The 24,322-nt window shown below is 44.7% G+C and overlaps 1 protein-coding gene across 1 annotated transcript; it reads right to left on the bottom strand.

Annotated features, from left to right (window-relative positions):
• Positions 1-1,315: 1,315 nt before the first annotated feature.
• Positions 1,316-1,857, bottom strand: LOC123425370. Its single transcript, XM_045109059.1, has 2 exons — positions 1,662-1,857; positions 1,316-1,578 (listed from the first exon to the last, which is right to left on the bottom strand). The coding sequence occupies exons 1-2, from the start codon at positions 1,855-1,857 to the stop codon at positions 1,316-1,318; spliced, it is 459 nt and encodes a 152-aa protein (XP_044964994.1).
• Positions 1,858-24,322: the final 22,465 nt, after the last annotated feature.

Here is a 24,322-nt window from a genome sequence, read left to right as displayed (position 1 = left end):
GAGCTAGCACACACCCACACTCTTCCATCCATGAAAAATGCAAGGAAGTGGGGAGAGGGGGGTTGTGCTATATATAGGCAGAGGACTTTAGTCCCGGTTTGAGACACAAACCGGGACTAAAGGTGGCGCACATGCGGGCTACACAGTGTGTAGCCCTTTAGTCCCGATTTGAGACACAAACCGGGACTAAAGGCTCCTTACGGACCGGGACTAAAGCCTCGAGAGAGGCATTGCGATTTGGAGCGACGTGGCCGGGCCTTTAGTCCCGGCCCAGCCAAAGGCCCGTTTTCCACTAGTGAAAGCTGTGTGTAGCCACTACTTTCCCATTTTGTATAGTGTTTTACTAGTTTTTGTATATAGCGCTATTTGGGATGTAGAATAAGTTATTCTAATACATACTGTTTTATGATGGGAAGGGTTTATATATTTTGATGCACCGACAGAAATATGCATTCACTCATATTGTATAAATATGCATGTTCCAATTAATATAAATTTAGCGAATGAGTTTTGCCTCTGACACAAACATTGTACATGGCAATAATTTTCAACAGAAAAAGGAAACTTACCTTGTAACTGCGTGCCAACAAATCCCGATTGACATGGCGATAGTCCGTCCGATGAAGCACGCAGAGAGCAACATGCGGCTAATGAAACAAATCCATAAGAAAGATCAATAATATGTTGCCTAATTTGCATGAAATTTAAGGATCTAAATCCTGCAGTAGAAGGGGTATAAGAACTAAACTTTCTGATTGACGCCTTATTATCATATGCACAAAAACATCATAGATTTTTCATCATAAAAACCAAATAGCATTTTAGTTTAATTTGACATAATTTTGAGTCTACACCTCAAAAAGTCTTGGGAAACTACTGCTGCACCCACCTTCGGTGCACCCACTTGGTGAACAGTAAGTTCAAAAAAAAATCAAAAAAATGAGAAACTTGGTAGATGTGATTATGAGCTGCAAAGTTTGATCACCAAGAAACATCAAATAATCTCCATACAAAAGGAAATACAAATGATGTTCTGCACCCATGTTCACATGCATGTTTTCAACACGAACTTTTTTTTTGTACAGATTTCCTCGGATGTTTTTTCGCCACCAAGTTTTGCAAGCGCCTAAAACATTTGGTCATAATCCACAAAGTTTCAATTTTTTTGAAAATGTTTTGCTAAGTTTTTGATCGTGGGTGCATAAAAACCACTCTCAAAAGTCTTTTGGTGCCCACGTCTCCATGAGATCAGTTCAGATAGATAGAACATAAAATCGAAAGTCATGTGTGCAAAGCTGCAAACATTGCAAGCCAATCAACTGCCTACCTTCTGATTTTTCAGAGCGAACTCAGTCACGGTGAATCCATCCTCCTTGCGCTTGTTGGCGCCGTCCTTGGGATAGTACAATTTAGTCATGTCGAAATGCAGGCTTTCTGCCTTTGGTTTTGGCGCTCCTTTGTTCTCCCATACCCTTGCTCCTCCCAAAGCCTTCCTGTTGCGAGGCATGGTAAGCGTGCAGAACACCAGGACTGGTGTTCCCACAACATCTGTGTGCAGTTCGTCTGTCAGTAGCCCACCTGCACGTACGTGCAAGAGACAGATAAGTGAGCTCGATCTCTACATGGTTACATGGTCATGCAAAACTTGAAATCATACTTACTTTGCTGCTGCCAGTCGGGGAATGGGTCATACATGCGGAGCCAGGGGACGTCGCCACACCCGAGGTACTTCCCCAGTGATATGGCCATCTCGTTGGGGCCTAGTGCCAAGGAGTACCACTCAATGAATTTCAGCAACCAATATTTCTCATACATCAAGGACTCCCGGTCGACGCCGGCGGAACTCCTGGGGCTCATCTCTCCCTCCCTCTCTTCCTCCCTCCCTCCTCCCTCTCTCTCTCTCTCTCCTCGATGGATCGAACTTTTCACTGAGCTCTGGCGTCAGTGCGTTTCGCCTTGAGCATTTATATATAGGCCAGGGACGGATTGGGATTTGGGAGAGGCAAAGAAGAGGTGGTGGACGTACTGGGTAGTGGGGAGGGTTGGGGGATATGAAAAATGCAGGTCCGATGCTAGGTCGGGGACGGGGTCGGGGGTGTCAGAGCGCACGGCGGGCGCTAGGAGGCCAACCAGTTGAGGAAGCTCCGGCAAGATTCAAATCCCAGATCGGGAATGACTCAAGAGAGAGGGGGCAAAGAGGGTAGAGCGAGCGAGGTTTTGTGGTGGGGGAGGGGGGAGTAGCAGCCCGGCCGCGAGCTTTATGGGCTAGCTAGTAGCTGTACTTGCCCTGACGGATATGCATGAGGGACAAATGAATGAGGACAAACAACAACCCCGCTTATTGTGGGGCTAAATGACACTCAGGATGGACTCGCCTAAGAGCATCTCTAATAGAATCCTCAAACCCTTAAAACAAAAGCCAGTTTTAAGGGTTGAGAATTGCACATTTTTGACACTTTTAAGGGTTGAAAAACAGGGGCAAAGACTAGAACCCTCAAACCCAACCCTTATAACGGAATATTCCGTTATAAGGGTTGGATTTGAGGGTTCTAGTCTTTGCCCCAACCCCAAACCTTAAAACTGTCATTTCATCACATTTCATCATATGACATATCACAAATTCAATCACATTTGACATAAAACAATAATCATTCTAGTTATGATTACAGCACCGAATAAAACAATAATCATTCAAATTATTACAAAAATGTTTGAGCAAATTACAACATAAAACAATGTTTTAGCCAATGAAGCAAAAAATGTAAAAATGAAGCAAAAAAGCAAAAATGTATACCTCAATCTTCGGTGCTGCGGAGGGTCGGCCGGGGCGGCGGCGCTGGGAGGGGCTGCCGGGACGGCGCGACGCTGCGGAGAGCCGGCCGGCGGCGGCCGAGGGGAGGCCGGGGACGGGGCGGCGCTGCGGAGGGGCTGCGGGGACGGGGCGGCGCTGCGGAGGGGCGGCGGCGAGGCGGCGCTGCGGAGGGCCGGCGGGGACGGGGCGGCGCTGCGGAGGGGCGGCGCTGCGTACGGGGCAGCCGGGGCGGCGCTGCGGACGGGGCGGCAGGGGCGGCAGGGGCGGCGCTGCGAACGGGGCAGCCGGGGCGGCGCTGCGGAGGGGCTGCGCCGGGGCGGGGCAGCGGTGGCGGAGGGCGGCCGGGGCGGCGGATGGGCGGCCCGGGCGGCCGGAGCGAAGCGGCGGCGGCGGCGGATCGAGGGGAGGGAGCTAAAACTTCCCTCCCGCGCTGGAGAGGAAGTGGAGTGCAGGTTGGGGGAGTTTCTCCCCCCAACCCTCACTCCTACAGGCTGCGATGGCGTTTGCGGGTTAGACCTTTAATTTTGTTTACTGGTTTAAGGGTTTAAGGGTTCTAGTCTACGTCGTTTTGTCGACGAAAACTGTAAAAAAAGCGGTTATTTTTAAGGGTTTGAGGGTTTGAGGGTTCTACTGGACTTGCTCTAAGGATGAGGGTGGCCAGTGTGGCACAGTGCTGCTCCCGGGAATGAGACAAGGGCGGGGTGCGGCTTCTTCAGGGAGTCCACAATGTCATGCGGCACCGTGCTGCTCGCGGGAATGAGACAAGGGCGGGGTGCGGTTCTTCAGGGAGTCCACAGTGTCGGGCAGGCCTCGCGACCAGAGCACAGGCTGGACCCGGACCACGCAAAAAAGATCATCGAACTGCTGATCATCGAGGGCCACAGCTAGAAGGAGATGATACCCCTTGCCTTCGGACCAGAGGCGCTGCTGCTTGCCGTCATGGACAAGCGTGCAAGGACCTCGGCCTGCTCCTGGCGTCATCCGGGTCTGGCTGGCATGCCCACCTCCGCCGCGCCGCCCGGGCACTCGATCGCCCTTCATGCTCTCGTGCTAGAACTTCGGGCGCAGCAGCGGCTGCGGTGGCGGCACGGCGCCCTCGCCGCTCCCGGGCCCCGCCCCGGCCGGTGTTCTCGAGGAGCAACAGCAATGCTGCTGCGTAGTACACACATTGACAGTCTGGCGGGTCTTTATTGGGCTCATGCAGTCTGCCGCGTTGTTCGCAAAAAATGAAGTGGTGTGAGGCGGGCTGGACGCGGTGGCTGCTTCGGTGTTTGGCGGGCAGCCGCATCCCGCCCCGCCTGCAACCTGATCTATTAGACAATACAGTAGTACTCGACGTTGATCTGTACTACTCCCTCCGTTCCTAAATATAAGTCTTTAAAAAGATTTCATTAGTGGACTACATACGGATGTATATAGACATACTTTAGAGTGTAGATTCACTCATTTTGCTCCGTATGTAGACTACTAGTGAAATATCTTAAAAGACTTATATTTAGAAACGGAGGGAGTACTACAGTAGTTGTCTACGGTCAATTTGCATGAAGACTTCCCCATCACGAAGTCCACGATTCCTTACCTTTGGTTAATCGGTACACCGGCTCCTTGTTCCCTGTGCTGATGAGGATGTTTAAGACGACACATGCATGACAGTGGAGTTCTTTCATATCGGCACTGTACGTATCGTCTCATTTTTTTTCGCCGTCTCAAGGCATAATTCCGTACGTCCAGTACCTTTGCACGGTGCACGTACGTGCTCTGGTGGTCAACTCGTCGTCCTACACATTTTACCCTAAAAAATCGTCATATACTACCGCAGAAAACCTAATTACTGACAGAATCTTAAACCCCTCCACTTTGGTTTATGATGGGTTTTCAGTCCATCATTAACTTATTAGCACAGGCGGTGTGTTATAGGCACGTACGTACACTAATTAAAGAGTGGACTCAAAATCTACATTTACCTCCATAAACTTGCTAATGCCCTTCACTTATCATTGGCAGACTCCGGTTCACAGTAACGAGAATTCACTAGTGGGGACGGGGCCTTTAGCCCCGGCTCGTAAGGGGCTTTAGTCCCGGTTCACCAATCGGGACTAAAGGGGTGGGACTAAAGGCCTAACCTTTAGTTCCGGCCCTGTTACAATCCAGGACTAAAGGTGCTCCACGTGGGCGCCTCGTAGTGCCCCAGGAGCAGGCCCTTTAGTACACGGACCGGGACTAAAGATTTTTAGATTTTGCTGGTTTTGGCTTTTTTTTGAATGAAATTATTTTTGGGTTTTAGGGTTTAGGTGTTCGGGAGATTAACCTGATGCCTCGTTTGGTGTTCGGGAATTAGTTTTCATATAATTTAAATAGAAATAATTATGCATATATGTATAAGATTAACTTATCTTACAAGCGATCATATATATACAATTATATGGAGATCTGAATTATCGGGACTAGAGCCCGTCTATTCGATTGCATGGACGAACATCAGTAATGGTCCTTAGCTACACTAAATCGTCCTTTGTCTTCTATAGCTTCCGTCCTCAGAAATCCCGCAAGCTCCTCTGCAACAGCAATCGCGCGTTGCTCTGGTAGGACCTTCGTCCTCATGGCCGTGTGCTATATAAGAAGAGGAGATGAATATGAATATCAATCATGATAACAAAGAATGACGGGTAAAAATAGAGGTATGAATGTTCATTGCTTACGTCGAATCTGTGATCCTTGAGCTCAGAGGTAAACGTGCGAATGGTCTCGCAAACATAGTATCCGCATATATGCGTTCCCCGTGGCTGCTGGTCGCACTCTACGAGAATAGAATATATATAATCAAATTAATAATCTAGCATCATAAATGTATTGAAAATTAATAGAAGTATATCATACTACTACTTACCTGAGCCGCTCTAAAGGTCAGCTTTCCAGGAAAGTTAACGGGAGTCACGCACTTGAACCACTTCCAAACCCTGCCCGACAAGGATAATGATTTGCTAAGTTTTTCATTAATTGATATATCAGAAAATCATCGAAAGAGACCGATAGAGCGCAAGAATGATTGAAATTACCCTTGGAGCATGTCCTGCAAGCTTTGGAACTGTTCCAAGGGTCTCGATAATGGGTCGAAGGCATCAACTCTTCCTTTATCAATTTGAATGTCCAACAGAATCCAATGGAAGCTGCACATGTATGTATGTGTATATATATATATATATGTGTGTGTGTGTGTGTGTGTGTGTGTGTGTGTGTGTGTGTGTGTGTGTGTGTGTGTGTGTCAGTAACTTATCTATAAGTGAATGGACACAACAGAGTAAAGACCCTCACCTGAAGTTGTATGGAAACAGTATGTGGTCACAGAAATTTTGATCTATTAGAAACCTTAGAAGGTTTTCCTCCATCTCCTTGGGTTTATCAGTTAGCGTCGCTATATGTATTTTATCTGGGTCAATAAACCCAATATTTAGGATGCTCTTACTTTTACAATCGAGAATCTTCATTCTACATAATAGAGTACAATTTATATATAGACAATGAATTGAAATAACTAAACAAGTTATATGTAGACAACGAATTGAAAAACTTACACACAATAGCAACTCATAAGCGATTTGTCGAGGGCGTCGCCATTGTACATCTGGAAGAGTTCATCAAAGTCAATATGGATTTCTTCGGAGCGGCCGTAGTACTCCCGTGGGACATTCAGCACGATCATCGTTCTCCCATTCTTTGATTCACTTAAGTACCATTGATGCAAATAACGCATATTTGTTGGGAGATCATCTTTGCTGACCAAAGGCTCTCCCATGACAAACTGTGGCTTAGGGGCTACCACAGCCTTGGGTATCCTGTCGTCTTGGGAAGCCAGCAAATCTTCAACCGAGATACCACATTCAGCCGCCAACTCCTTTGCTCTTTCAAAAGCTTGCCCCTGCAACGGAGGGGGAACATTCTCGGTTAACACCTTGAGGGGTGGGATCGACTGTTTGGCCTGTTGTCCAAGCTGAGGAACGTCTGATTTTTTCTTGCTTGTAGTTGAACTTGATTTGCTCCCACTTGCACTTGCACGTGAGCTGCTCTTTTTCAACTCCTTCTGCAATGTGCGTGTATAGTCATCAGGCTTATAGTGTAAGTCATACTGTGATGGAAGGGTTATGAAGTCTTTTGCCCATGCTATTTGCTTCTCGGTGTATTCCGGGCGGGGCTCGGGTTCCTTCTTTTTCATCTACGCATCATGTTGTTCCTTTGCTATCCTGGCGTTTTCCTCGGGGGTACGATCATAAGGTCTGATAGGAAGATTAGCATGCGGTACCTTTGGGAGGGGCGACCGTTTGCGCTTTGGGGGCTCCGTCGCTTAGGAAACGTCGGCGGAGCGTTCTTGGTGGCACTCTTCCGCTTAGTATCCTGTGCGGGCGGCGGCGGAGACGGACGACCCAAGTCCGGCGGCGGTGATCGAGATGGACTCGTGTTGTGCTGGCCGACGTCATGTGGAGGGCTTGGAGGTAATGGAGGTGTAGGTGACCTGCGACGACTCGGAGGCGGTGTTGTCCTTGGGGCCGAGCCTGGAAGCTTGATGTAGTTCTTGTCCCATAGGATGACTCCACCCAGTACTTCTCCGAGTGTCCTCTCATCTTCGGGTCCAGCTATGTCGAGCTCCATATCATTAAACCCCGTCATGATTTCATCCACCCCGACTTTAGCAAAGCCAGCTGGAATCTCACGGTCATGCCAGCGTGCATCAGGGCCAGAAGGTAAAGCTTGTCCGACGGCCACCTTCATGGATATGTTCTTGAATTTCTGATGGAGTTCACATGATGTTGACTCCTTGATTCCATCCACGGGGTAGCCGGGACCGCCCTCTATCATTCTTCGTGCATCGTCGGGCGGGGCCTCAGATTCAGCCACGCTACTTTTCCGCTTAGATGGGGCGCCGGTAATATCAAGTGTAGGATCTTCCTGGCGCGCTACTCCTCTAAGCTCATCAATCTGCTTCTGTTGCTCGTTAATCCTGGCAAGCAACTGGTTGAACTTATCATTCTCCTCATCCTGGTGCCGCTTCTTTGCTCTCTCTCGGCTTCTGTAAGTGTGTTGGTCTCTGGCAAACCCAAGCCACCAAGGGTAAGAAGGACCGAAGCCTCGCGTTCGTCCTCCATGTTCGTCATTGCCGAGGACCAGTGTGAGCAAATCTTTATCTCTATCTGCAGTGAACTTTCTTTTTCCCTCCTTAATTTCTTTCACTATCCTTTTCCAATTCTCCCTGGGTATCCTAAGACCGTGATTGCAGATGAGGTCCCCTGTTTTTTCGTCGTACGACTGTTAGAGCATATATCTCCATATGTGGTTTTGGTAATTGATGACAATTTCTATGGACTAATGGTTGCCTTAAGTTATATTTATAGGAGTTGTCCATAGGCACTTCTTGAAGTCCATCTGTTGGGTTCAAGGAGTTTATATGTTGACCAAGATGTTATTCAAGGTATTATCCAAAGAATGGTCATAGAAACACTAGGTTGATCAAGATCTCAGACAAAGAGTAAATCAAGATGATCAACACACAAAGCGTATAAGATGTATCGAGAGGGATCAAGTGATCCCATGGTATGGTAAGCATTGTCCATTGCGTGTTTGTGTACTAACCCATGGTCTTTGTGAGACTCCTATGTGGGGGTTAGGTGTGTTTCCATTGGGCTTGCTTCAAAAGGAAGATCTCATACAACCCATGAAGGATGACGTCAAGTGGTGATCGTCATCAAGATTCTGGTGTGCAAGTTCAAGCGGATCAGCACGAATATATCATTGAAACTATTGTCAATGATCTTGTGTTGATAAGGACAACCTCATGTGCTAACAAGGACAAGATCAAGATAAGAATTCCTGAGCACTACATGCTTGATTCTTCTGGATGTTCACATGGTGGACAAATGAAGATGAATACATAAGCTAGGCTTTCCACATTGAGTATGGGAGAGCTACTTGAAGACTTCATCATGTCGTGCTTTCAACTTGAGCCAAGAAGGAACAACAACATCAAGCTCAAGTGAAAGGTCTAACTCAAAGGTATCAGTTCCTTTGACGTTAGTTGTGCGGAGTGATGATCAGCAAATAAAAGTATACACTCAAGTATGGATCATCAGTACCCCTTTTATGATTCTTGAGTCTTTAGGGATCCCGACCTTTTAAGAGGGGATCACAGGTTTTCCGATGAACTTGGTCAACCTACATCTCCATTGTTCTGCTCATATCACATCTCCACTACTCTGCTTTTATCAGAAAACAGGACCAGTGCCTCGGACATCCGGCCTCCTCCGGACGTCCGAGGCCCGGATATCCGACCAGCTTCGGAAATCCGGAAGCCTGCACCAGTAGAAGTTGAGTTCTATATCTCGGAAATCCGGCTCCCTCCGGACGTCCGAGCGCCGGACGTCCGACACCCGTCGGAAATCTGGAACCTACACACCAGTAGAAGTTGAGCTGTATAACTCGGATTTCCGGTCCTCTCCGGACATCCGGTGGCTGATAAATTCAACATAGGTTCAGTCATATCTACAGGCCTCGGACGACCGACACCTGTCGGACGTCCGGTCGCTGTTTAATTCAAAATAGTGTTAGTCGTATCTACAGGCCTCGGACGACCGACCCGTGTCGGAGGGCCGACCCCTCGCGGACGCCCGGACTTCCGACAACTGTCGGACGTCCTGACCCTGTGTGACTTAAAGTGTCCCCAACGACTCTTTTTCTCTCCCCACTATAAATACCCCCCTCCCACTTCGTGAGAGGGTTGCCCAACACAGCCTTGTCCTCATAAGAACACATTTCCACCTCACACACATTTGCTCACTCCAAATCTTAGATCCCAACAGCATTTGTGAGCCCCTTTGAGAGTTGTTCCAATCAAAAGATAGATCGTCTCCCTCTCCTTCTCTCAACCCAAGCTATTTGTGATTTGAGCAAGTTTTGAGCATTCCCCGTGATCTTGTTACTCTTGGAGGTTGGAGACTCCTAGGCGGTAGGAGTTCTTCGGAGAGGAATCAATCCGTGTGATTTCCCCCGGAAAAGTTTGTGAGGGTTTGGAAGCCACCTCAAAGGCTTACCACTAGTGGTTGAGAAACGCCTTCGTGGTGTTATCTCAAAGGGAGAATAGGGTGAGCCTTCGTGGCGTTGGTGTGCCTTCGTGGTAACATCCATCTCTCTGACGGTGACTAGCTTCCCTCCAAGGAAGTGAACATCGGGATACATCTTCGTCTCAGTGACCTTGGTTATCCTTAACCCTAACTCCTTACTTGTGGTTTACTTGTGTTATTTGAGCATACATACATTGCATATTGGTTGTGCTCATTATATTGTGTTGGCTATTTCTTTTACAAGATTAATCATTCAAGCATACCCTCTATATCCACACGTTCATACTTGCAGCCCTTGATATATCGTGTTGATATAGTGTGATCTAGTATCTTGTGTTGTTCACCTACTTGTCGTGTGATATAGCTCAAGTAAGTTTGTGTAACTTACTTGTGCTTGTTAGTAACTGTATTGTGTCCATCTTGGTAGATCGTGTTGTTGATACACGTTGCAGTGCCTAGTGCATTTAGGATTTGTGCTTGACAAGTACCCTCTTAGTTTATTTCCGCATTAGGTTCAAGCCAAATCCGAAGAAGTTTTTAAATAGCCTATTCACCCCCTCTAGGCGTCATCGAGGTCTTTTCAATTGGTATCAGAGCTAGGTCTCTCTTTAATTAGGTTTCACGACCTAGAGAGTATCGATGTCGACTATTGGATTAGTGCACAATGGCATCTTTGACTTTGATGGCACAAATTATACCCTATGGAGAATTCGTATGCTTCATCACTTTCGGGCCATGGGCCCAAATACTTTACGAATTGTTCTTGTAGGGATTGCCGACAAAAAGGATGATGCATCTTCATCTACTAATGAGATGTATTTTGATTGTGAGGCTTTTCTTGCCATTCATCGAACCATAAGTCCTGAAGTGTTTAAGTCTATCTCGACTTGCAAGTCAGCTCATGAAGTTTGAACTAAACTTGAAGATATATATGGTGGGTCCAATCTTGATGAAGACGGTATTATGATGAAGGAGTTGGTGCATGAGCTCTCCACTCTTTTCGATCTTAAAGAGTCCACCACTACTTCCATATCCGATTGCTTGCACACCTCAGCATCTTCAATCTCACAAGGTAATGACATGGTGAGTGAAGAAATATATGTTGATGAAAATGTCATAGCCTCTATGGACACGAGCATATCTAGCACCACACATAGTGTAAATTATTGTGCTGATAGGTCATGCATTTCACCTAAGGATTCCTCGACAAATGTCTGTGGTGATATGCCTGCTTCTTCGTGTCCTCTTGATCAAAATATCTTGTTTCTCCCTAGTTGCTCTATGACTAACCATTTAGGGGAAATCAAGAAATATTAAGTACTTTTGACAAATGAAGAATCTAATTCACCAAAAGAATCATCATCAACTCCTCCAGTTCACATGTGCCTCATGGCAAGAGGTAATAATGAGGTATCATCTTCCCTGTGCAATAATGATGATATTTGCGATGAGGATGATGATGATGACTTGACTGAAAATATCTATGTGATCAATAAAATTCTTCATAAAGCTAAAAATAACGCTCTTCAAAGGTTCCAAGATGTTCTTGCTTACTTTGAAAATTGTAATGATTCACTTATTCATGAACAAGCTAAAAGTGAACAACTTGAACATGAACTTGAGAAGAGTCATCAAGCATGTAGAGACTTAAGATTTTCAAAAGGAGAGATTGAAGTTGCTCATGATAAACTTAAAAAGGATTTTGAGGTCCTTCTCCTTGAATGCAATAATGTCAAGGGAGAGCTCATCAAAACCTCTAAGATCTATGAGGAGCTTCAATCTACTCATGAGAAGTCTCTATTTGCTACTTACTCCTCTCATGTTGTTGATGATACTTGTACATCTAACCCTATCTCTTTTGAAGTATCAACATTGAAGAAGAATGTTGAGCTACGTGCTCAACTTGACTTACTAACTAGCAATTATGGGAAGTTGGAAGAAAACCATGTAATGCTCACAAGCTCTCATGTCGATCTTCTAACATCCCATAATGTGCAAAAGTTAGCTCATGAGGCTATCATCACCAAGGTAACATCAAGTGAGCCTCATGTGGACAATGGCACTACTTCTAGTCAAAGTACTATATTTCCATGTGCTAGTCCTCGTAATTCGTCTACTCACAATGTTGCTACCTCGTGTGATGAATTACTTTCCTTGCCTTGTTGCTCTAACATTGAAGCTTACACTTCCTCTAGTACTTGCATTGATACTAACCGTGCAGAGGAAATCGAAGAGCTCAAGGCCCAAGTCACTTCTTTGAAGAAAGACTTGGAACAGTGTCATGAAGGGATGTCCACACTCAACAACGTCCTGTGTGAGCAAACATCTCCGAATGACAAAAATGATATTGGAGTAAACTCAAACAAGAACAAGAGGGGCCTAGAACAAGTCAAGAATTCGGCCAAAATCATTTGCTTCAAGTGCAAAGTTAAAGGGCACCATGTTAGATCTTGCCCTCTGAAGACGAAGTCTCAAAGTCACAAGCAACAAGGGAAGCGGCCACAAACTCAATCACATATTCAACTACAAGTTGAAGGAAGGCCTCTTCCCAATAAGACCCAAACCAACACTCCCCAAGGTGAGAAATCAACTGGGAAGAAAACAAAGGGTAGATGTTGCTACTTATGTCGTGAGAAGGGTCACGTCGCTTCGTCTTGCACGAGAGGTAACTTATCCAACCCAATCACTATTGATGATACCTATTCCCTTGGGAAGGATAAGGTTGGCAATGTGTTTGCCAAGTTTGTTGGTACTCAAAATGGTGTCCAGAAATGAACCATTTGGGTTGCCAAGCCTATTGTGATTAACCTCTTAGGACCCAACATAGTTGGGGACCAACAAGCTCAAACTTGATTAATAGGTGACTATGGAGGACATTAGAGACTTGGATACATAATGAAGAATTAAGGGGTCTTCATCATTCATATTATCTCAAGCCAAGTCATTTGGATTATCGAGTTTCTATCTTATATCCAATGTGCCTCCTTACGGTAACTTATACTTAAACTGTTTACAATGTTAGGTGCTTGCCCCTTTGCATGTTGTGGTTTTGTACCTTGCATGCGTTTGTATATGTTGTGCTTCCAACTTGCTTATCTTGAGTAATCGAGTATGGGTATGTTGGTTTGCATATCATGTACATGTGAGTCTTGTATTGAGCCTTTTGTGTCTTGTTTGTATCTTTGTTGGCTCTTGTGAGAGATTAATGGATTATCCCATTGTGGGGGAGTGATGTGCCTTGCACACCTCTCAATCCTATAAATGTTTATACATGGGGAATACCACTTAGTTTTGATATTTCAAGATTATCTAGTTTCTATGTGGTATGTCTTACTCATGAGAAATTCAAATTCTATATGGTCCATTAATTATCTCTTGTTGGTTTCAATTTGCCACTTGTTAATATTGTTGGTTTATCACATTATGGGGGAGTAATATGCTATGTGCATATTACAAACCTAGAAAATGTGTACATTTGAGGTGTTGCCACTTAGTGTTGATATTGTAAATTATCCTGTTCCTAGGTGGCATGTTATCTCTACAAGTGTCATTTGCTTGCGTTTTATGGGTAAAGATGATCTTGGATATATTTGTGATATACCAATGAGTATCATTTCGAAAATACTTCTTGTCCTTGATAATTGGTATTCCCATCATGTGATTGGAATTGCTAATCATCTTTACATTGGATTTTGTGTTTCCTTTGTCTTCCTTGCCTCTTATGGATCTATTTTAACCTGTCTAGTGCTTTTATAGATATAGAGAAAGTGATGATCCCATCGTGTGCGTTTTGTATTTAAATGCAAATTCTATATAATGCACGTCCCTTGGGGGAGCTATCCTATTTTCTTTAGAACACTCTCTTTATTCACCCATCATAAAATATTTTGATCCCCATCAAGTGTGTGTTGATGGGAGGCAAGTCTTGCTCTTTGTGATGCTTTGTGCCATCATGAAAATTTGTCGAGGGCTTAGTTTGTTGGAACCTAGCTCTCTTTTGGAAACTAGAAACCTCGTGTTTGTTTTCCTTGAATTGGTTTCTTGTTGCCTTCTATTTGGCATGTGTCAATGGATATCTCATTCCTTGAGGTATCTTTTAATTGATACCCTTCAAGTGATAGCTCTTTTGTTTTAGGATCTTATTATCACTTAATACCTTGTCTTTTGGTGACTTATCAACTTTGTGTTGAGTTGATTCTTAAGAGTCTTGAGCATGCATATCTACTGTATACAACTTCTTTTGCTTGCTTTCCTTCTTTGACCCAATATATAAGGGAAACTCCACCGTGTCATAAATTGGCTAAAGTGTGCATGAAATTCAAATTCGTATCTATATGCACATATGTATGTGGAGTTTGTCCTATGTATTGCTGGTTTTCTAACTCTTTGGTCCCAATGAGTTTGGGCACCATTTTGTTTGTTTTGTTGTTCCAGGAACAACTGGAGATGCATTGGATGCTCGGCTCATCTATAAGGAAGGTGTTGAGACCATGTGATTATTGGAGCCAAGTTAGGATGATCAAAGAACAACTATCTACTACATCAATCCAATGTTGTCTCGGTAACAAGTATCCACTTCATGCATTCTTTTCTTGCAAAGGACCCATCCTGTCTTTACTTTTCAGGTTGCATCATGGCATGAATCTCTTGACTTGTTCTCGTAGTACTTGTTTGCTTTCTCAAAGCATCCGAAAGATGATGTCTTACTACTAGTTGGGATGTCTTTGATGTTCGTATGTTGGAAGTTCATATTGTACAATAAGAAAATAATAGGTCATGTGCTATGCTTCCAAGCCAAAGATCTCATTGATATATTTATGACTTCCTTTTTGGATATCTAGTTTGTTCCTTCTTGTAACCATTTCGTGTGTACATCCTTCTTTGTGGATATATATCATCATGATTGTATTCTACTTAGAATCTTTTACACATGAGAGAAGTTACATCTCTAATTGATATCCTCTTTTCTTTCACGTCCATCGTTGCATTTCTCTTTCAAGTTTTTGGTGGCTTCGTGAAAGGATTTGTTTTGAGTGTGCATCTTATTTTCCTACATCTTGATGCACTCTTTGGCCGTGAAGATTATTTTTCCTCATGCTTGTCTTGATGAGGGTTTTGCCATTTCAAATAGTATCCCTCATATTGACAAGGTTCTTACTTCCTATCTTCACAATGGGTTGTCACAAGCGTTGGTTCTTATTTTGTTTATTAGTAAGCTTGTGAACCCATTTTCTAGTATGTGTGTGTGGGAATGATATGTCTTGCACTTTGTATCTCATATTCATCAAGACTATGTTGATGAGTAACGCTCATCCTTATCTTAAGTCTTCTCAAGTGCTTTGCCATGACTCACACACATTACTTTGGTTGAGCTTAGTCTTAAGTTGCTTCCTTTACATGTTTCTCAACCATTTGTTTTGTGCAATTGATATGCCTATTGTCTCACCTATCTTCTTGCACTCGTTGTGTGTTTTTATTAATTGTGGGGGAGCAACGATCCTATTTTGTGCACCTGTATCAAATACAAAAATCTCATATTAGTGCACAAATCATGGGGAGCTTCTCTAAGTTTTTGATAAAACACTCTGTTGCCTTTATCATAATATCTTCTATTCATGTGGTTCGAAGTACCATATGAGTGTTTGTTCCATCTGGAAACTTTTGATTGCTTGCCTCTATCTTTGTATGTCTTTGTGGCATACAATCCTTTTATTTTCAATCTTTGGGTCCTCAGTATAGTGTGTTTTCCTCCAACTACTTATTACTATATTTGTGTATTTTTCCGCGCTCATTTGCTGAGAAGTACACACCTTTTGGAGGACCACCTACTATATTGGCTTTCTAAACTTTTTGTCCATTTTGGCAATCGATGCCAATGGGGGAGAAGTTTAGAGAGTTTACTTTGGATATGTTTAGAGGGTTTTGCTTTTATTGCGTAAGCATTTACATCTTGCTCACATGCATTATTACCTTGTATGTGTGCGCTTGGTTATGCTTACTTCCTTATATAAACTCTCTTGAAGTGGTTGTCTTCAATTACCAAAATGGGGGAGATTGTTAGAGCATATATCTCCATATGTGGTTTTGGTCATTGGTGACAATTCCTATGGACTAATGGTTGCCTTAAGTTATATTTATAGGAGTTGTCCATAGGCACTTCTTGAAGTCCATCTGTTGGGTTCAAGGAGTTTATATGTTGACCAAGATGTTATTCAAGGTATTATCCAAAGAATGGTCATAGAAACACTAGGTTGATCAAGATCTCAGACAAAGAGTAAACCAAGATGATCAACACACAAAGCGTATAAGATGTATCGAGAGGGATCAAGTGATCCCATGGTATGGTAAGCATTGTCCATTGTGTGTTTGTGTACTAACCCATGGTCTTTGTGAGACTCCTATGTGGGGGTTAGGTGTGTTTCCATTGGGCTTGCTTCAAAAGGAAGATCTCATACAACCCATGAAGGATGACGTCAAGTGGTGATCGTCATCAAGATTGTGGTGTGCAAGTTCAAGCGGATCAGCACGAATATATCATTGAAACTATTGTCAATGATCGTGTGTTGATAAGGACAACCTCATGTGCTAACAAGGACAAGATCAAGATAAGAATTCCTGAGCACTACATGCTTGATTCTTCTGGATGTTCACATGGTGGACAAATGAAGATGAACACATAAGCTAGGATTTCCACATTGAGTATGGGAGAGCTACTTGAAGACTTCATCATGTCGTCCTTTCAACTTGAGCCAAGAAGGAACAACAACATCAAGCTCAAGTGAAAGGGCTAACTCAAAGGTATCAGTTCCTTTGACGTTAGTTGTGCGGAGTGATGATCAGCGAATAAAAGTATACACTCAAGTATGGATCATCAGTACCCCTTTTATGATTCTTGAGTCTTTAGGGATCCCGCACTATTAAGAGGGGATCACAGGTTTTGCGATGAACTTCCTCAAACTACATCTCCATTGTTCTGCTCATACCACATCTTGTTGGCGAACGTCGCATGGGAAACAAAAATTTTCCTACGCGCACGAAGACCTATCATGGTGTTCTCCATCTACGAGAGGGGATGAGTGATCTACGTACCCCTGTAGACCGTACAGCAGAAGCGTTAGTGAACGCGGTTGATGTAGTGGAACGTCCTCACGTCCCTCGATCCGCCCCGCGAACAATCCCGCGATCAGTCCCACGATCTAGTACCGAACGGACGGCACCTCCGCGTTCAGCACACGTACAGCTCGACGATGATCTCAGCCTTCTTGATCCAGCAAGAGAGACGGAGAGGTAGAAGAGTTCTCCGGCAGCGTGACGGTGCTCCGGAGGTTGGTGATGACCTTGTCTCAACAGGGCTCCGCTCGAGCTCCGCAGAAACGCGATCTAGAGGAAAAACCGTGGAGGTATGTGGTCGGGCTGCCGTGGGAAAGTCGTCTCAAATCAGCCCTAAAACCTCCGTATATATAGGTGGGAGAGGGGGGCCTTGCCTTGGGGCTCAAGGAGCCCCAAGGGGGTCGGCCGAGCCGAGCCAAGGGGGGAAGGTCTCCCCCCCCCCAAACCGAGTTGGACTTGGTTTGGTGGGTGGGAGTCCTTCCGTCCCTTCCCACCTCCTCCTTTTTTTTCTCTTTGATTTTTCTTCCAATGCGCATAGGGCCCTTTTGGACTGTCCCACCAGCCCACTAAGGGCTGGTGCGCCACCCTCAAGGCCTATGGGCTTCCCCGGGGTGGGTTGCCCCCCCCCCCCCCCCCGGTGAACTCCCGGAACCCATTCGTCTTTCCCGGTACATTCCCGGTAACTCCAAAAACCTTCCGGTAATCAAATGAGGTCATCCTATATATCAATCTTCGTTTCCGGACCATTCCGGAAACCCCCGTGACGTCCGTGATCAGATCCGGGACTCCGAACAACATTCGGTAACCAACTATATAACTCAAATACGCATAAAACAACGTCGAACCTTAAGTGTGCAGACCCTGCGGGTTCGAGAACTATGTAGACATGACCCGAGAGACTCCTCGGTCAATATCCAATAGCGGGACCTAGATGCCCATATTGGATCCAACATATTCTACGAAGAACTTATCGTTTGAACCTCAGTGCCAAGGATTCATATAATCCCGTATGTCATTCCCTTTGTCCTTCGGTATGTTACTTGCCCGAGATTCGATCGTCAGTATCCGCATACCTATTTCAATCTCGTTTACCGGCAAGTCTCTTTACTCGTTCCGTAATACAAGATCCCGCAACTTACACTAAGTCACATTTCTTGCAAGGCTTGTGTGTGATGTTGTATTACCGAGTGGGCCCCGAGATACCTCTCCGTCACACGGAGTGACAAATCCCAGTCTTGATCCATACTAACTCAACTAACACCTTCGGAGATACCTGTAGAGCATCTTTATAGTCACCCAGTTACGTTGCGACGTTTGATACACACAAAGTATTCCTCCGGTGTTAGTGAGTTATATGATCTCATGGTCATAGGAACAAATACTTGACACGCAGAAAACAGTAGCAACAAAATGACACGATCAACATGCTACGTCTATTAGTTTGGGTCTAGTCCATCGCGTGATTCTCCTAATGACGTGATCTAGTAATCAAGCAACAACACCTTGCTCATAATCAGAAGACACTGACTATCTTCGATCAACTGGCTAGCCAACTAGAGGCTTGCTAGGAACAGTGTTTTGTCTATGTATCCACACATGTAAATGAGTCTTCATTCAATACAATTATAGCATGGATAATAAACGATTATCTTGATACAGGAATTATAATAATAACTATATTTATTATTGCCTCTAGGGAATAATTCCAACAGTCTCCCACTTGCACTAGAGTCAATAATCTAGTCCTCACATCATCATGCGAATTACATTGTAATAAATCTAACACACATACAGTTCTGGTATTGATCATGCTTAGCCCGTGGAAGAGGTTTAGTCAACTGGTCTGCTACATTCAGATCCGTGTGCACTTTGCATATATTCACGTCCTCCCCTTCGACGTAGTCGCGGATGAGGTTGAAGCGTCGTTTGATGTGTCTGGACTTCTTGTGAAACCGTGGTTCCTTTGCTAAGGCAATGGCACCCGTGTTGTCACAGAACAAGGTTATTGGATTCAGTGCGCTTGGCACCACTCCAAGATAAGTCATGAATTGCTTCATCCAGACACCCTCCTTAGCCGCCTCCGAGGCAGCCATGTACTCCGCTTCACATGTAGAATCTGCTACGACGCTTTGCTTGGAACTGCACCAGCTTACCGCACCCCCATTAAGAATAAATACGTATCCTGTTTGCGACTTAGAGTCGTCCGGATCTGTGTCAAAGCTTGCATCGACCTAACCTTTTACGGCGAGCTCTTCGTCACCTCCATACACGAGAAACATCTCCTTCGTCCTTTTCAGGTACTTCAGGATATTCTTGATCGCCGTCCAGTGATCCACTCCTGGATTACTCTGGAACCTACCTGCCATACTTATGGCCAGGCTAACGTCCGGTCTAGTGCACAACATTGCATACATGATAGAGCCTATGGCTGAAGCATAGGGGACGGAGCGCATATGCTCTCTATCCTCATCAGTTGCTGGGCACTGAGTCTTACTCAATCTCGTACCTTGTAAAACTGGCAAGAACCCCTTCTTGGACTGTTCCATTTTGAACCTCTTCAAAACTTTATCAAGGTATGTGCTTTGTGAAAGTCCTATCAGGCGTTTTGATCTATCCCTATAGATCTTAATGCCTAGAATGTAAGCAGCTTCTCCTAGGTCCTTCATAGAGAAACTTTTATTCAAGTAATCCTTTATGCTTTCCAAAAACTCTACGTTGTTTCCAATCAGCAATATGTCATCCACATATAATATTAGAAACGCCACAGAGCTCCCACTCACTTTCTTGTAAATACAAGATTCTCCAACCACTTGTATAAACCCAAATGCTTTGATCACCTCATCAAAGCGTTTGTTCCAACTCCGAGATGCTTGCACCAGTCCATAAATGGATCGCTGGAGCTTGCACACCTTGTTAGCATTCTTAGGATCGACAAAACCTTCGGGTTGCATCATATACAATTCTTCCTTAAGGAAACCGTTAAGGAACGCCGTTTTGACATCCATCTGCCAGATTTCATAATCGAAAAATGCAGCTATTGCTAACATGATTCTGACGAACTTAAGCATCGCTACGGGTGAGAATGTCTCATCGTAGTCAACTCCTTGAACTTGTGAAAAACCCTTTGCCACAAGTCGAGCTTTATAAACGGTCACATTGCCGTCAGCATCCGTCTTCCTCTTAAAGATCCATTTGTTCTGAATAGCCTTGCGGCCTTCAGACAGTACCTCCAAAGTCCACACTTTGTTCTCATACATGGATCCTATCTCGGACTTCATGGCTTCTAGCCATTTGTTGGAATCTGGGCCCACCATTGCTTCTTCATAATTTGCAGGTTCATTGTTGTCCAACAACATGATTGATAAGACGGGATCACCGTACCACTCTAGGGCAGCACGTGGTCTCGTCGACCTGCGTGGTTCGACAGAAACTTGAGTTTCATGATCATCATCATTAACTTCCTCCTCAACCGGCGTCGCAACGACAGAGGTTTCCCCTTGCCCTGCGCCACCATCCAGAGGGATGAGAGGTTCGACAACCTCGTCAAGTTCTATCTTCCTCCCACTCAATTCTCTCGAGAGAAACTCCTTCTCGAGAAAAGCTCCGTTTTTAGCAACAAACACTTTGCCCTCGGATTTGAGATAGAAGGTGTACCCAACTGTCTCTTTTGGGTAACCTATGAAGATGCACTTTTCCGCTTTGGGTTCCAGCTTTTCAGGCTGAAGCTTTTTGACATAAGCATCACATCCCCAAACTTTAAGAAACGACAACTTTGGCCTTTTGCCATACCACAGTTCGTATGGTGTCGTCTCAACGGATTTTGAAGGTGCCCTATTTAAAGTGAATGCAGTTGTTTCTAATGCATAACCCCAAAATGATAACGGCAAATCGGTAAGAGACATGATAGATCGCACCATCTCTAATAAAGTACGATTACGACGTTCGGGCACACCATTACGCTGTGGTGTTCCAGGCGGTGTCAACTGTGAAACAATTCCACATTGTCTTAAGTGAGAACCAAACTCGAAACTCAGATATTCACCCCCACAATTAGACCGTAGGGACTTGATCTTCTTGTTACTATGATTTTCAACTTCACTCTAAAATTGCTTGAACTTTTCAAATGTTTCAGACTTGTGCTTCATTAAGTAGACATAACCATATCTACTCAAATCGTCAGTGAAGGTGAGAAAATAACGATATCCGCCGCGTGCCTCTACGCTCATCGGACCACACACATCGGTATGTATGATTTCCAACAAGTCACTTGCACGCTCCATTGTTCCGGAGAACAGAGTTTTAGTCATCTTGCCCATGAGGCATGGTTCGCACGTGTCAAGTGAATCAAAGTCAAGTGACTCCAAAATTCCATCGGCATGGAGTTTCTTCATGCGCTTTACACCAATATGACCTAAGCGGCAGTGTCACAAAAATATGGCACTATCATTGTTAACTCTAACTCTTTTGGTCTCAATGTTATGTATGTGTGTATCGCTATCAAGATTCAATAGGAACAATCCTCTCACATTGGGTGCATGACCATAAAAGATGTTACTCATAGAAATAGAACAACCATTATTCTCTGACTTAAAAGAGTAACCGTCTCGCAATAAACAAGATCCAGATATAATGTTCATGCTCAACGCAGGCACTAAATAACAATGATTCAAGTTCATAACTAATCCTGATGGTAATTGAAGTGAAACTGTGCCGACGGCGATTGCATCAACCTTGGAACCATTTCCTACGCGCATCGTCACTTCATCTTTCGCCAGTCTTCGTCTATTCCGTAGTTCCTGTTTCGAGTTGCAAATATGAGCAACAGAACCGGTATCGAATACCCAGGCACTACTACGAGAGCCGGTTAAGTACACATCAATAACATGTATATCAAATATACCTGATTTTTCTTTGGCCGCCTTCTTATCTGCCAGATACTTGGGGCAATTGCGCTTCGAGTGACCCATACCCTTGCAATAGTAACACTCTGTTTCAGGCTTAGGTCCAGCTTTGGGTTTCTTCGTCGGATTGGCAACAGGCTTGCCGCTCTTCTTTGAATTACCCTTCTTGCCTTTGCTGTTTCTCTTGAAACTAGTGGTCTTATTCACCATCAACACTTGATGCTCTTTACGGAGTTCAGACTCTGCGACTTTCAGCATCGCAAACAACTCGCCGGGTGACTTGTTCATCCCTTGCATGTTGTAGTTCAACACAAAGCCTTTATAGCTAGGCGGCACTGATTGAAGGATTCTGTCAGTGATAGCCTCTTGCGGGAGTTCAATCCCCACCTCAGCTAGACGGTTTGAGTACCCAGACATTTTGAGCACATGTTCACTGACAGACGAGTTCTCCTCCATCTTGCAAGCATAGAATTTATCGGAGGTCTCATACCTCTCGATCCGGGCGTTCTTCTGAAAGATAAACTTCAACTCCTGGAACATCTCAAATGCTCCATGGCGCTCAAAGCGACGTTGAAGTCCCGGTTCTAAGCCATACAAGACTGCACATTGAACTACTGAGTAGTCCTCCTTACGTGCTAACCAAGCGTTCTTAACATCCTGATCAGCCGTAGCGGGTGGTTCATCTCCTAGCGCAGCATTAAGGACATAATCCTTCTTCCCAGCTTGTAAGATTAGCTTAATATTACGAGCCCAGTCTACAAAGTTGCTTCCATCATCTTTCAACTTAGCTTTCTCTAGGAACGTATTAAAATTCAGGATGACTGTCGCGTGAGCCATGATCTACAACACAAATATATTCAAAGTGGACTTAGACTATGTTCAAGATAATTAGAGTTTAACTTAATCAAATTATTCGCTAAACTCCCACTCAAAAAGTACATCTCTCTAGTCATTTGAGTGGTTCATGATCCACTTACACCAGCTCAAGTCCGATCATCACGTGAGTTGAGTATAGTTTCAGTGGTAAGCATCCCTATGCTAATCATATCATCTATATGATTCATGATCGACCTTTCGGTCTCATGTATTCCGAGGCCATGTCTGTACATGCTAGGCTCGTCAAGCTTAACCCGAGTGTTCCGCGTGCGCAACTGTTTTGCACCCGTTGTATGTGAACGTTGAGTCTATCACACCCGATCATCACGTGGTGTCTCGAAACGACGAACTGTAGCAACGGTGCACAGTCGGGGAGAACACAATTTCGTCTTGAAATTTTAGTGAGAGATCACCTCATAATGCTACCGTCGTTCTAAGAAAAATAAGGTGCATAAAAGGATTAACATCACATGCAATTCATAAGTGACATGATATGGCCATCATCACGTGCTTCTTGATCTCCATCACCAAAGCACCGGCACGATCTTCTTGTCACCGGCGCCACACCATGATCTTCATCAACGTGTCGCCATCGGGGTTGTCATGCTACTCATGCTATTACTACTAAAGCTACATCCTAGCAAAATAGTAAACGCATCTGCAAGCACAAACATTAGTATAAAGACAACCCTATGGATCCTGCCGGTTGCCGTACCATCGACGTGCAAGTCGATATTATCTATTACAACATGATCATCTCATACATCCAATATATCACATCACATCGTTGGCCATATCACATCACAAGCATACCCTGCAAAAACAAGTTAGACGTCCTCTAATTTTGTTGTTGCATGTTTTACGTGGTGACCATGGGTATCTAGTAGGATCGCATCTTACTTACGCAAACACCACAACGGAGATATATGAGTTGCTATTTAACCTCATCCAAGGACCTCCTCGGTCAAATCCGATTCAACTAAAGTTGGAGAAACCGACACTTGCCAGTCATCTTTGAGCAACGGGGTTACTCGTAGCGATGAAACCAGTCTCTCGTAAGCGTACGAGTAATGTCGGTCCAAGCCGCTTCAATCCAACAATGCCGCGGAATCAAGAAAAGACTAAGGAGGGCAGCAAAACGCACATCACCGCCCACAAAAACTTTTGTGTTCTACTCGAGAAGACATCTACGCATGAACCTAGCTCATGATGCCACTGTTGGCGAACGTCTAATGGGAAACAAAAAATTTCCTACGCGCACGAAGACCTATCATGGTGATGTCCATCTACGAGAGGGGATGAGTGATCTACATACCCTTGTAGACCATACAGCAGAAGCATTAGTGAACGCGGTTGATGTAGTGGAACGTCCTCATGTCCCTCGATCCGCCCCGCGAACAAACCCGCGATCAGTCCCACGATCTAGTACCGAACGGACGGCACCTCCGCATTCAGCACACGTACAGCTCGACAATGATCTCGGCCTTCTTGATCCAGCAAGAGAGACGGAGAGGTAG

This window comes from Hordeum vulgare, chromosome 2H (genome assembly GCF_904849725.1).
Source record: "Hordeum vulgare subsp. vulgare chromosome 2H, MorexV3_pseudomolecules_assembly, whole genome shotgun sequence".
Lineage (NCBI taxonomy): Eukaryota > Viridiplantae > Streptophyta > Magnoliopsida > Poales > Poaceae > Hordeum > Hordeum vulgare.
This window is presented reverse-complemented; position numbering and strand designations above follow the sequence as displayed.

Bases quoted from the DNA above. Each gene is read 5' to 3' on its own strand.
- LOC123425370 (XM_045109059.1), bottom strand. From the start codon at position 1,857: ATGAGCCCCAGGAGTTCCGCCGGCGTCGACCGGGAGTCCTTGATGTAT. The intron at 1,579-1,661 runs GTAAGTATGATT...ACGTACGTGCAG, and splicing joins CCCCGACTGGCAGCAGCAAA to GTGGGCTACTGACAGACGAA.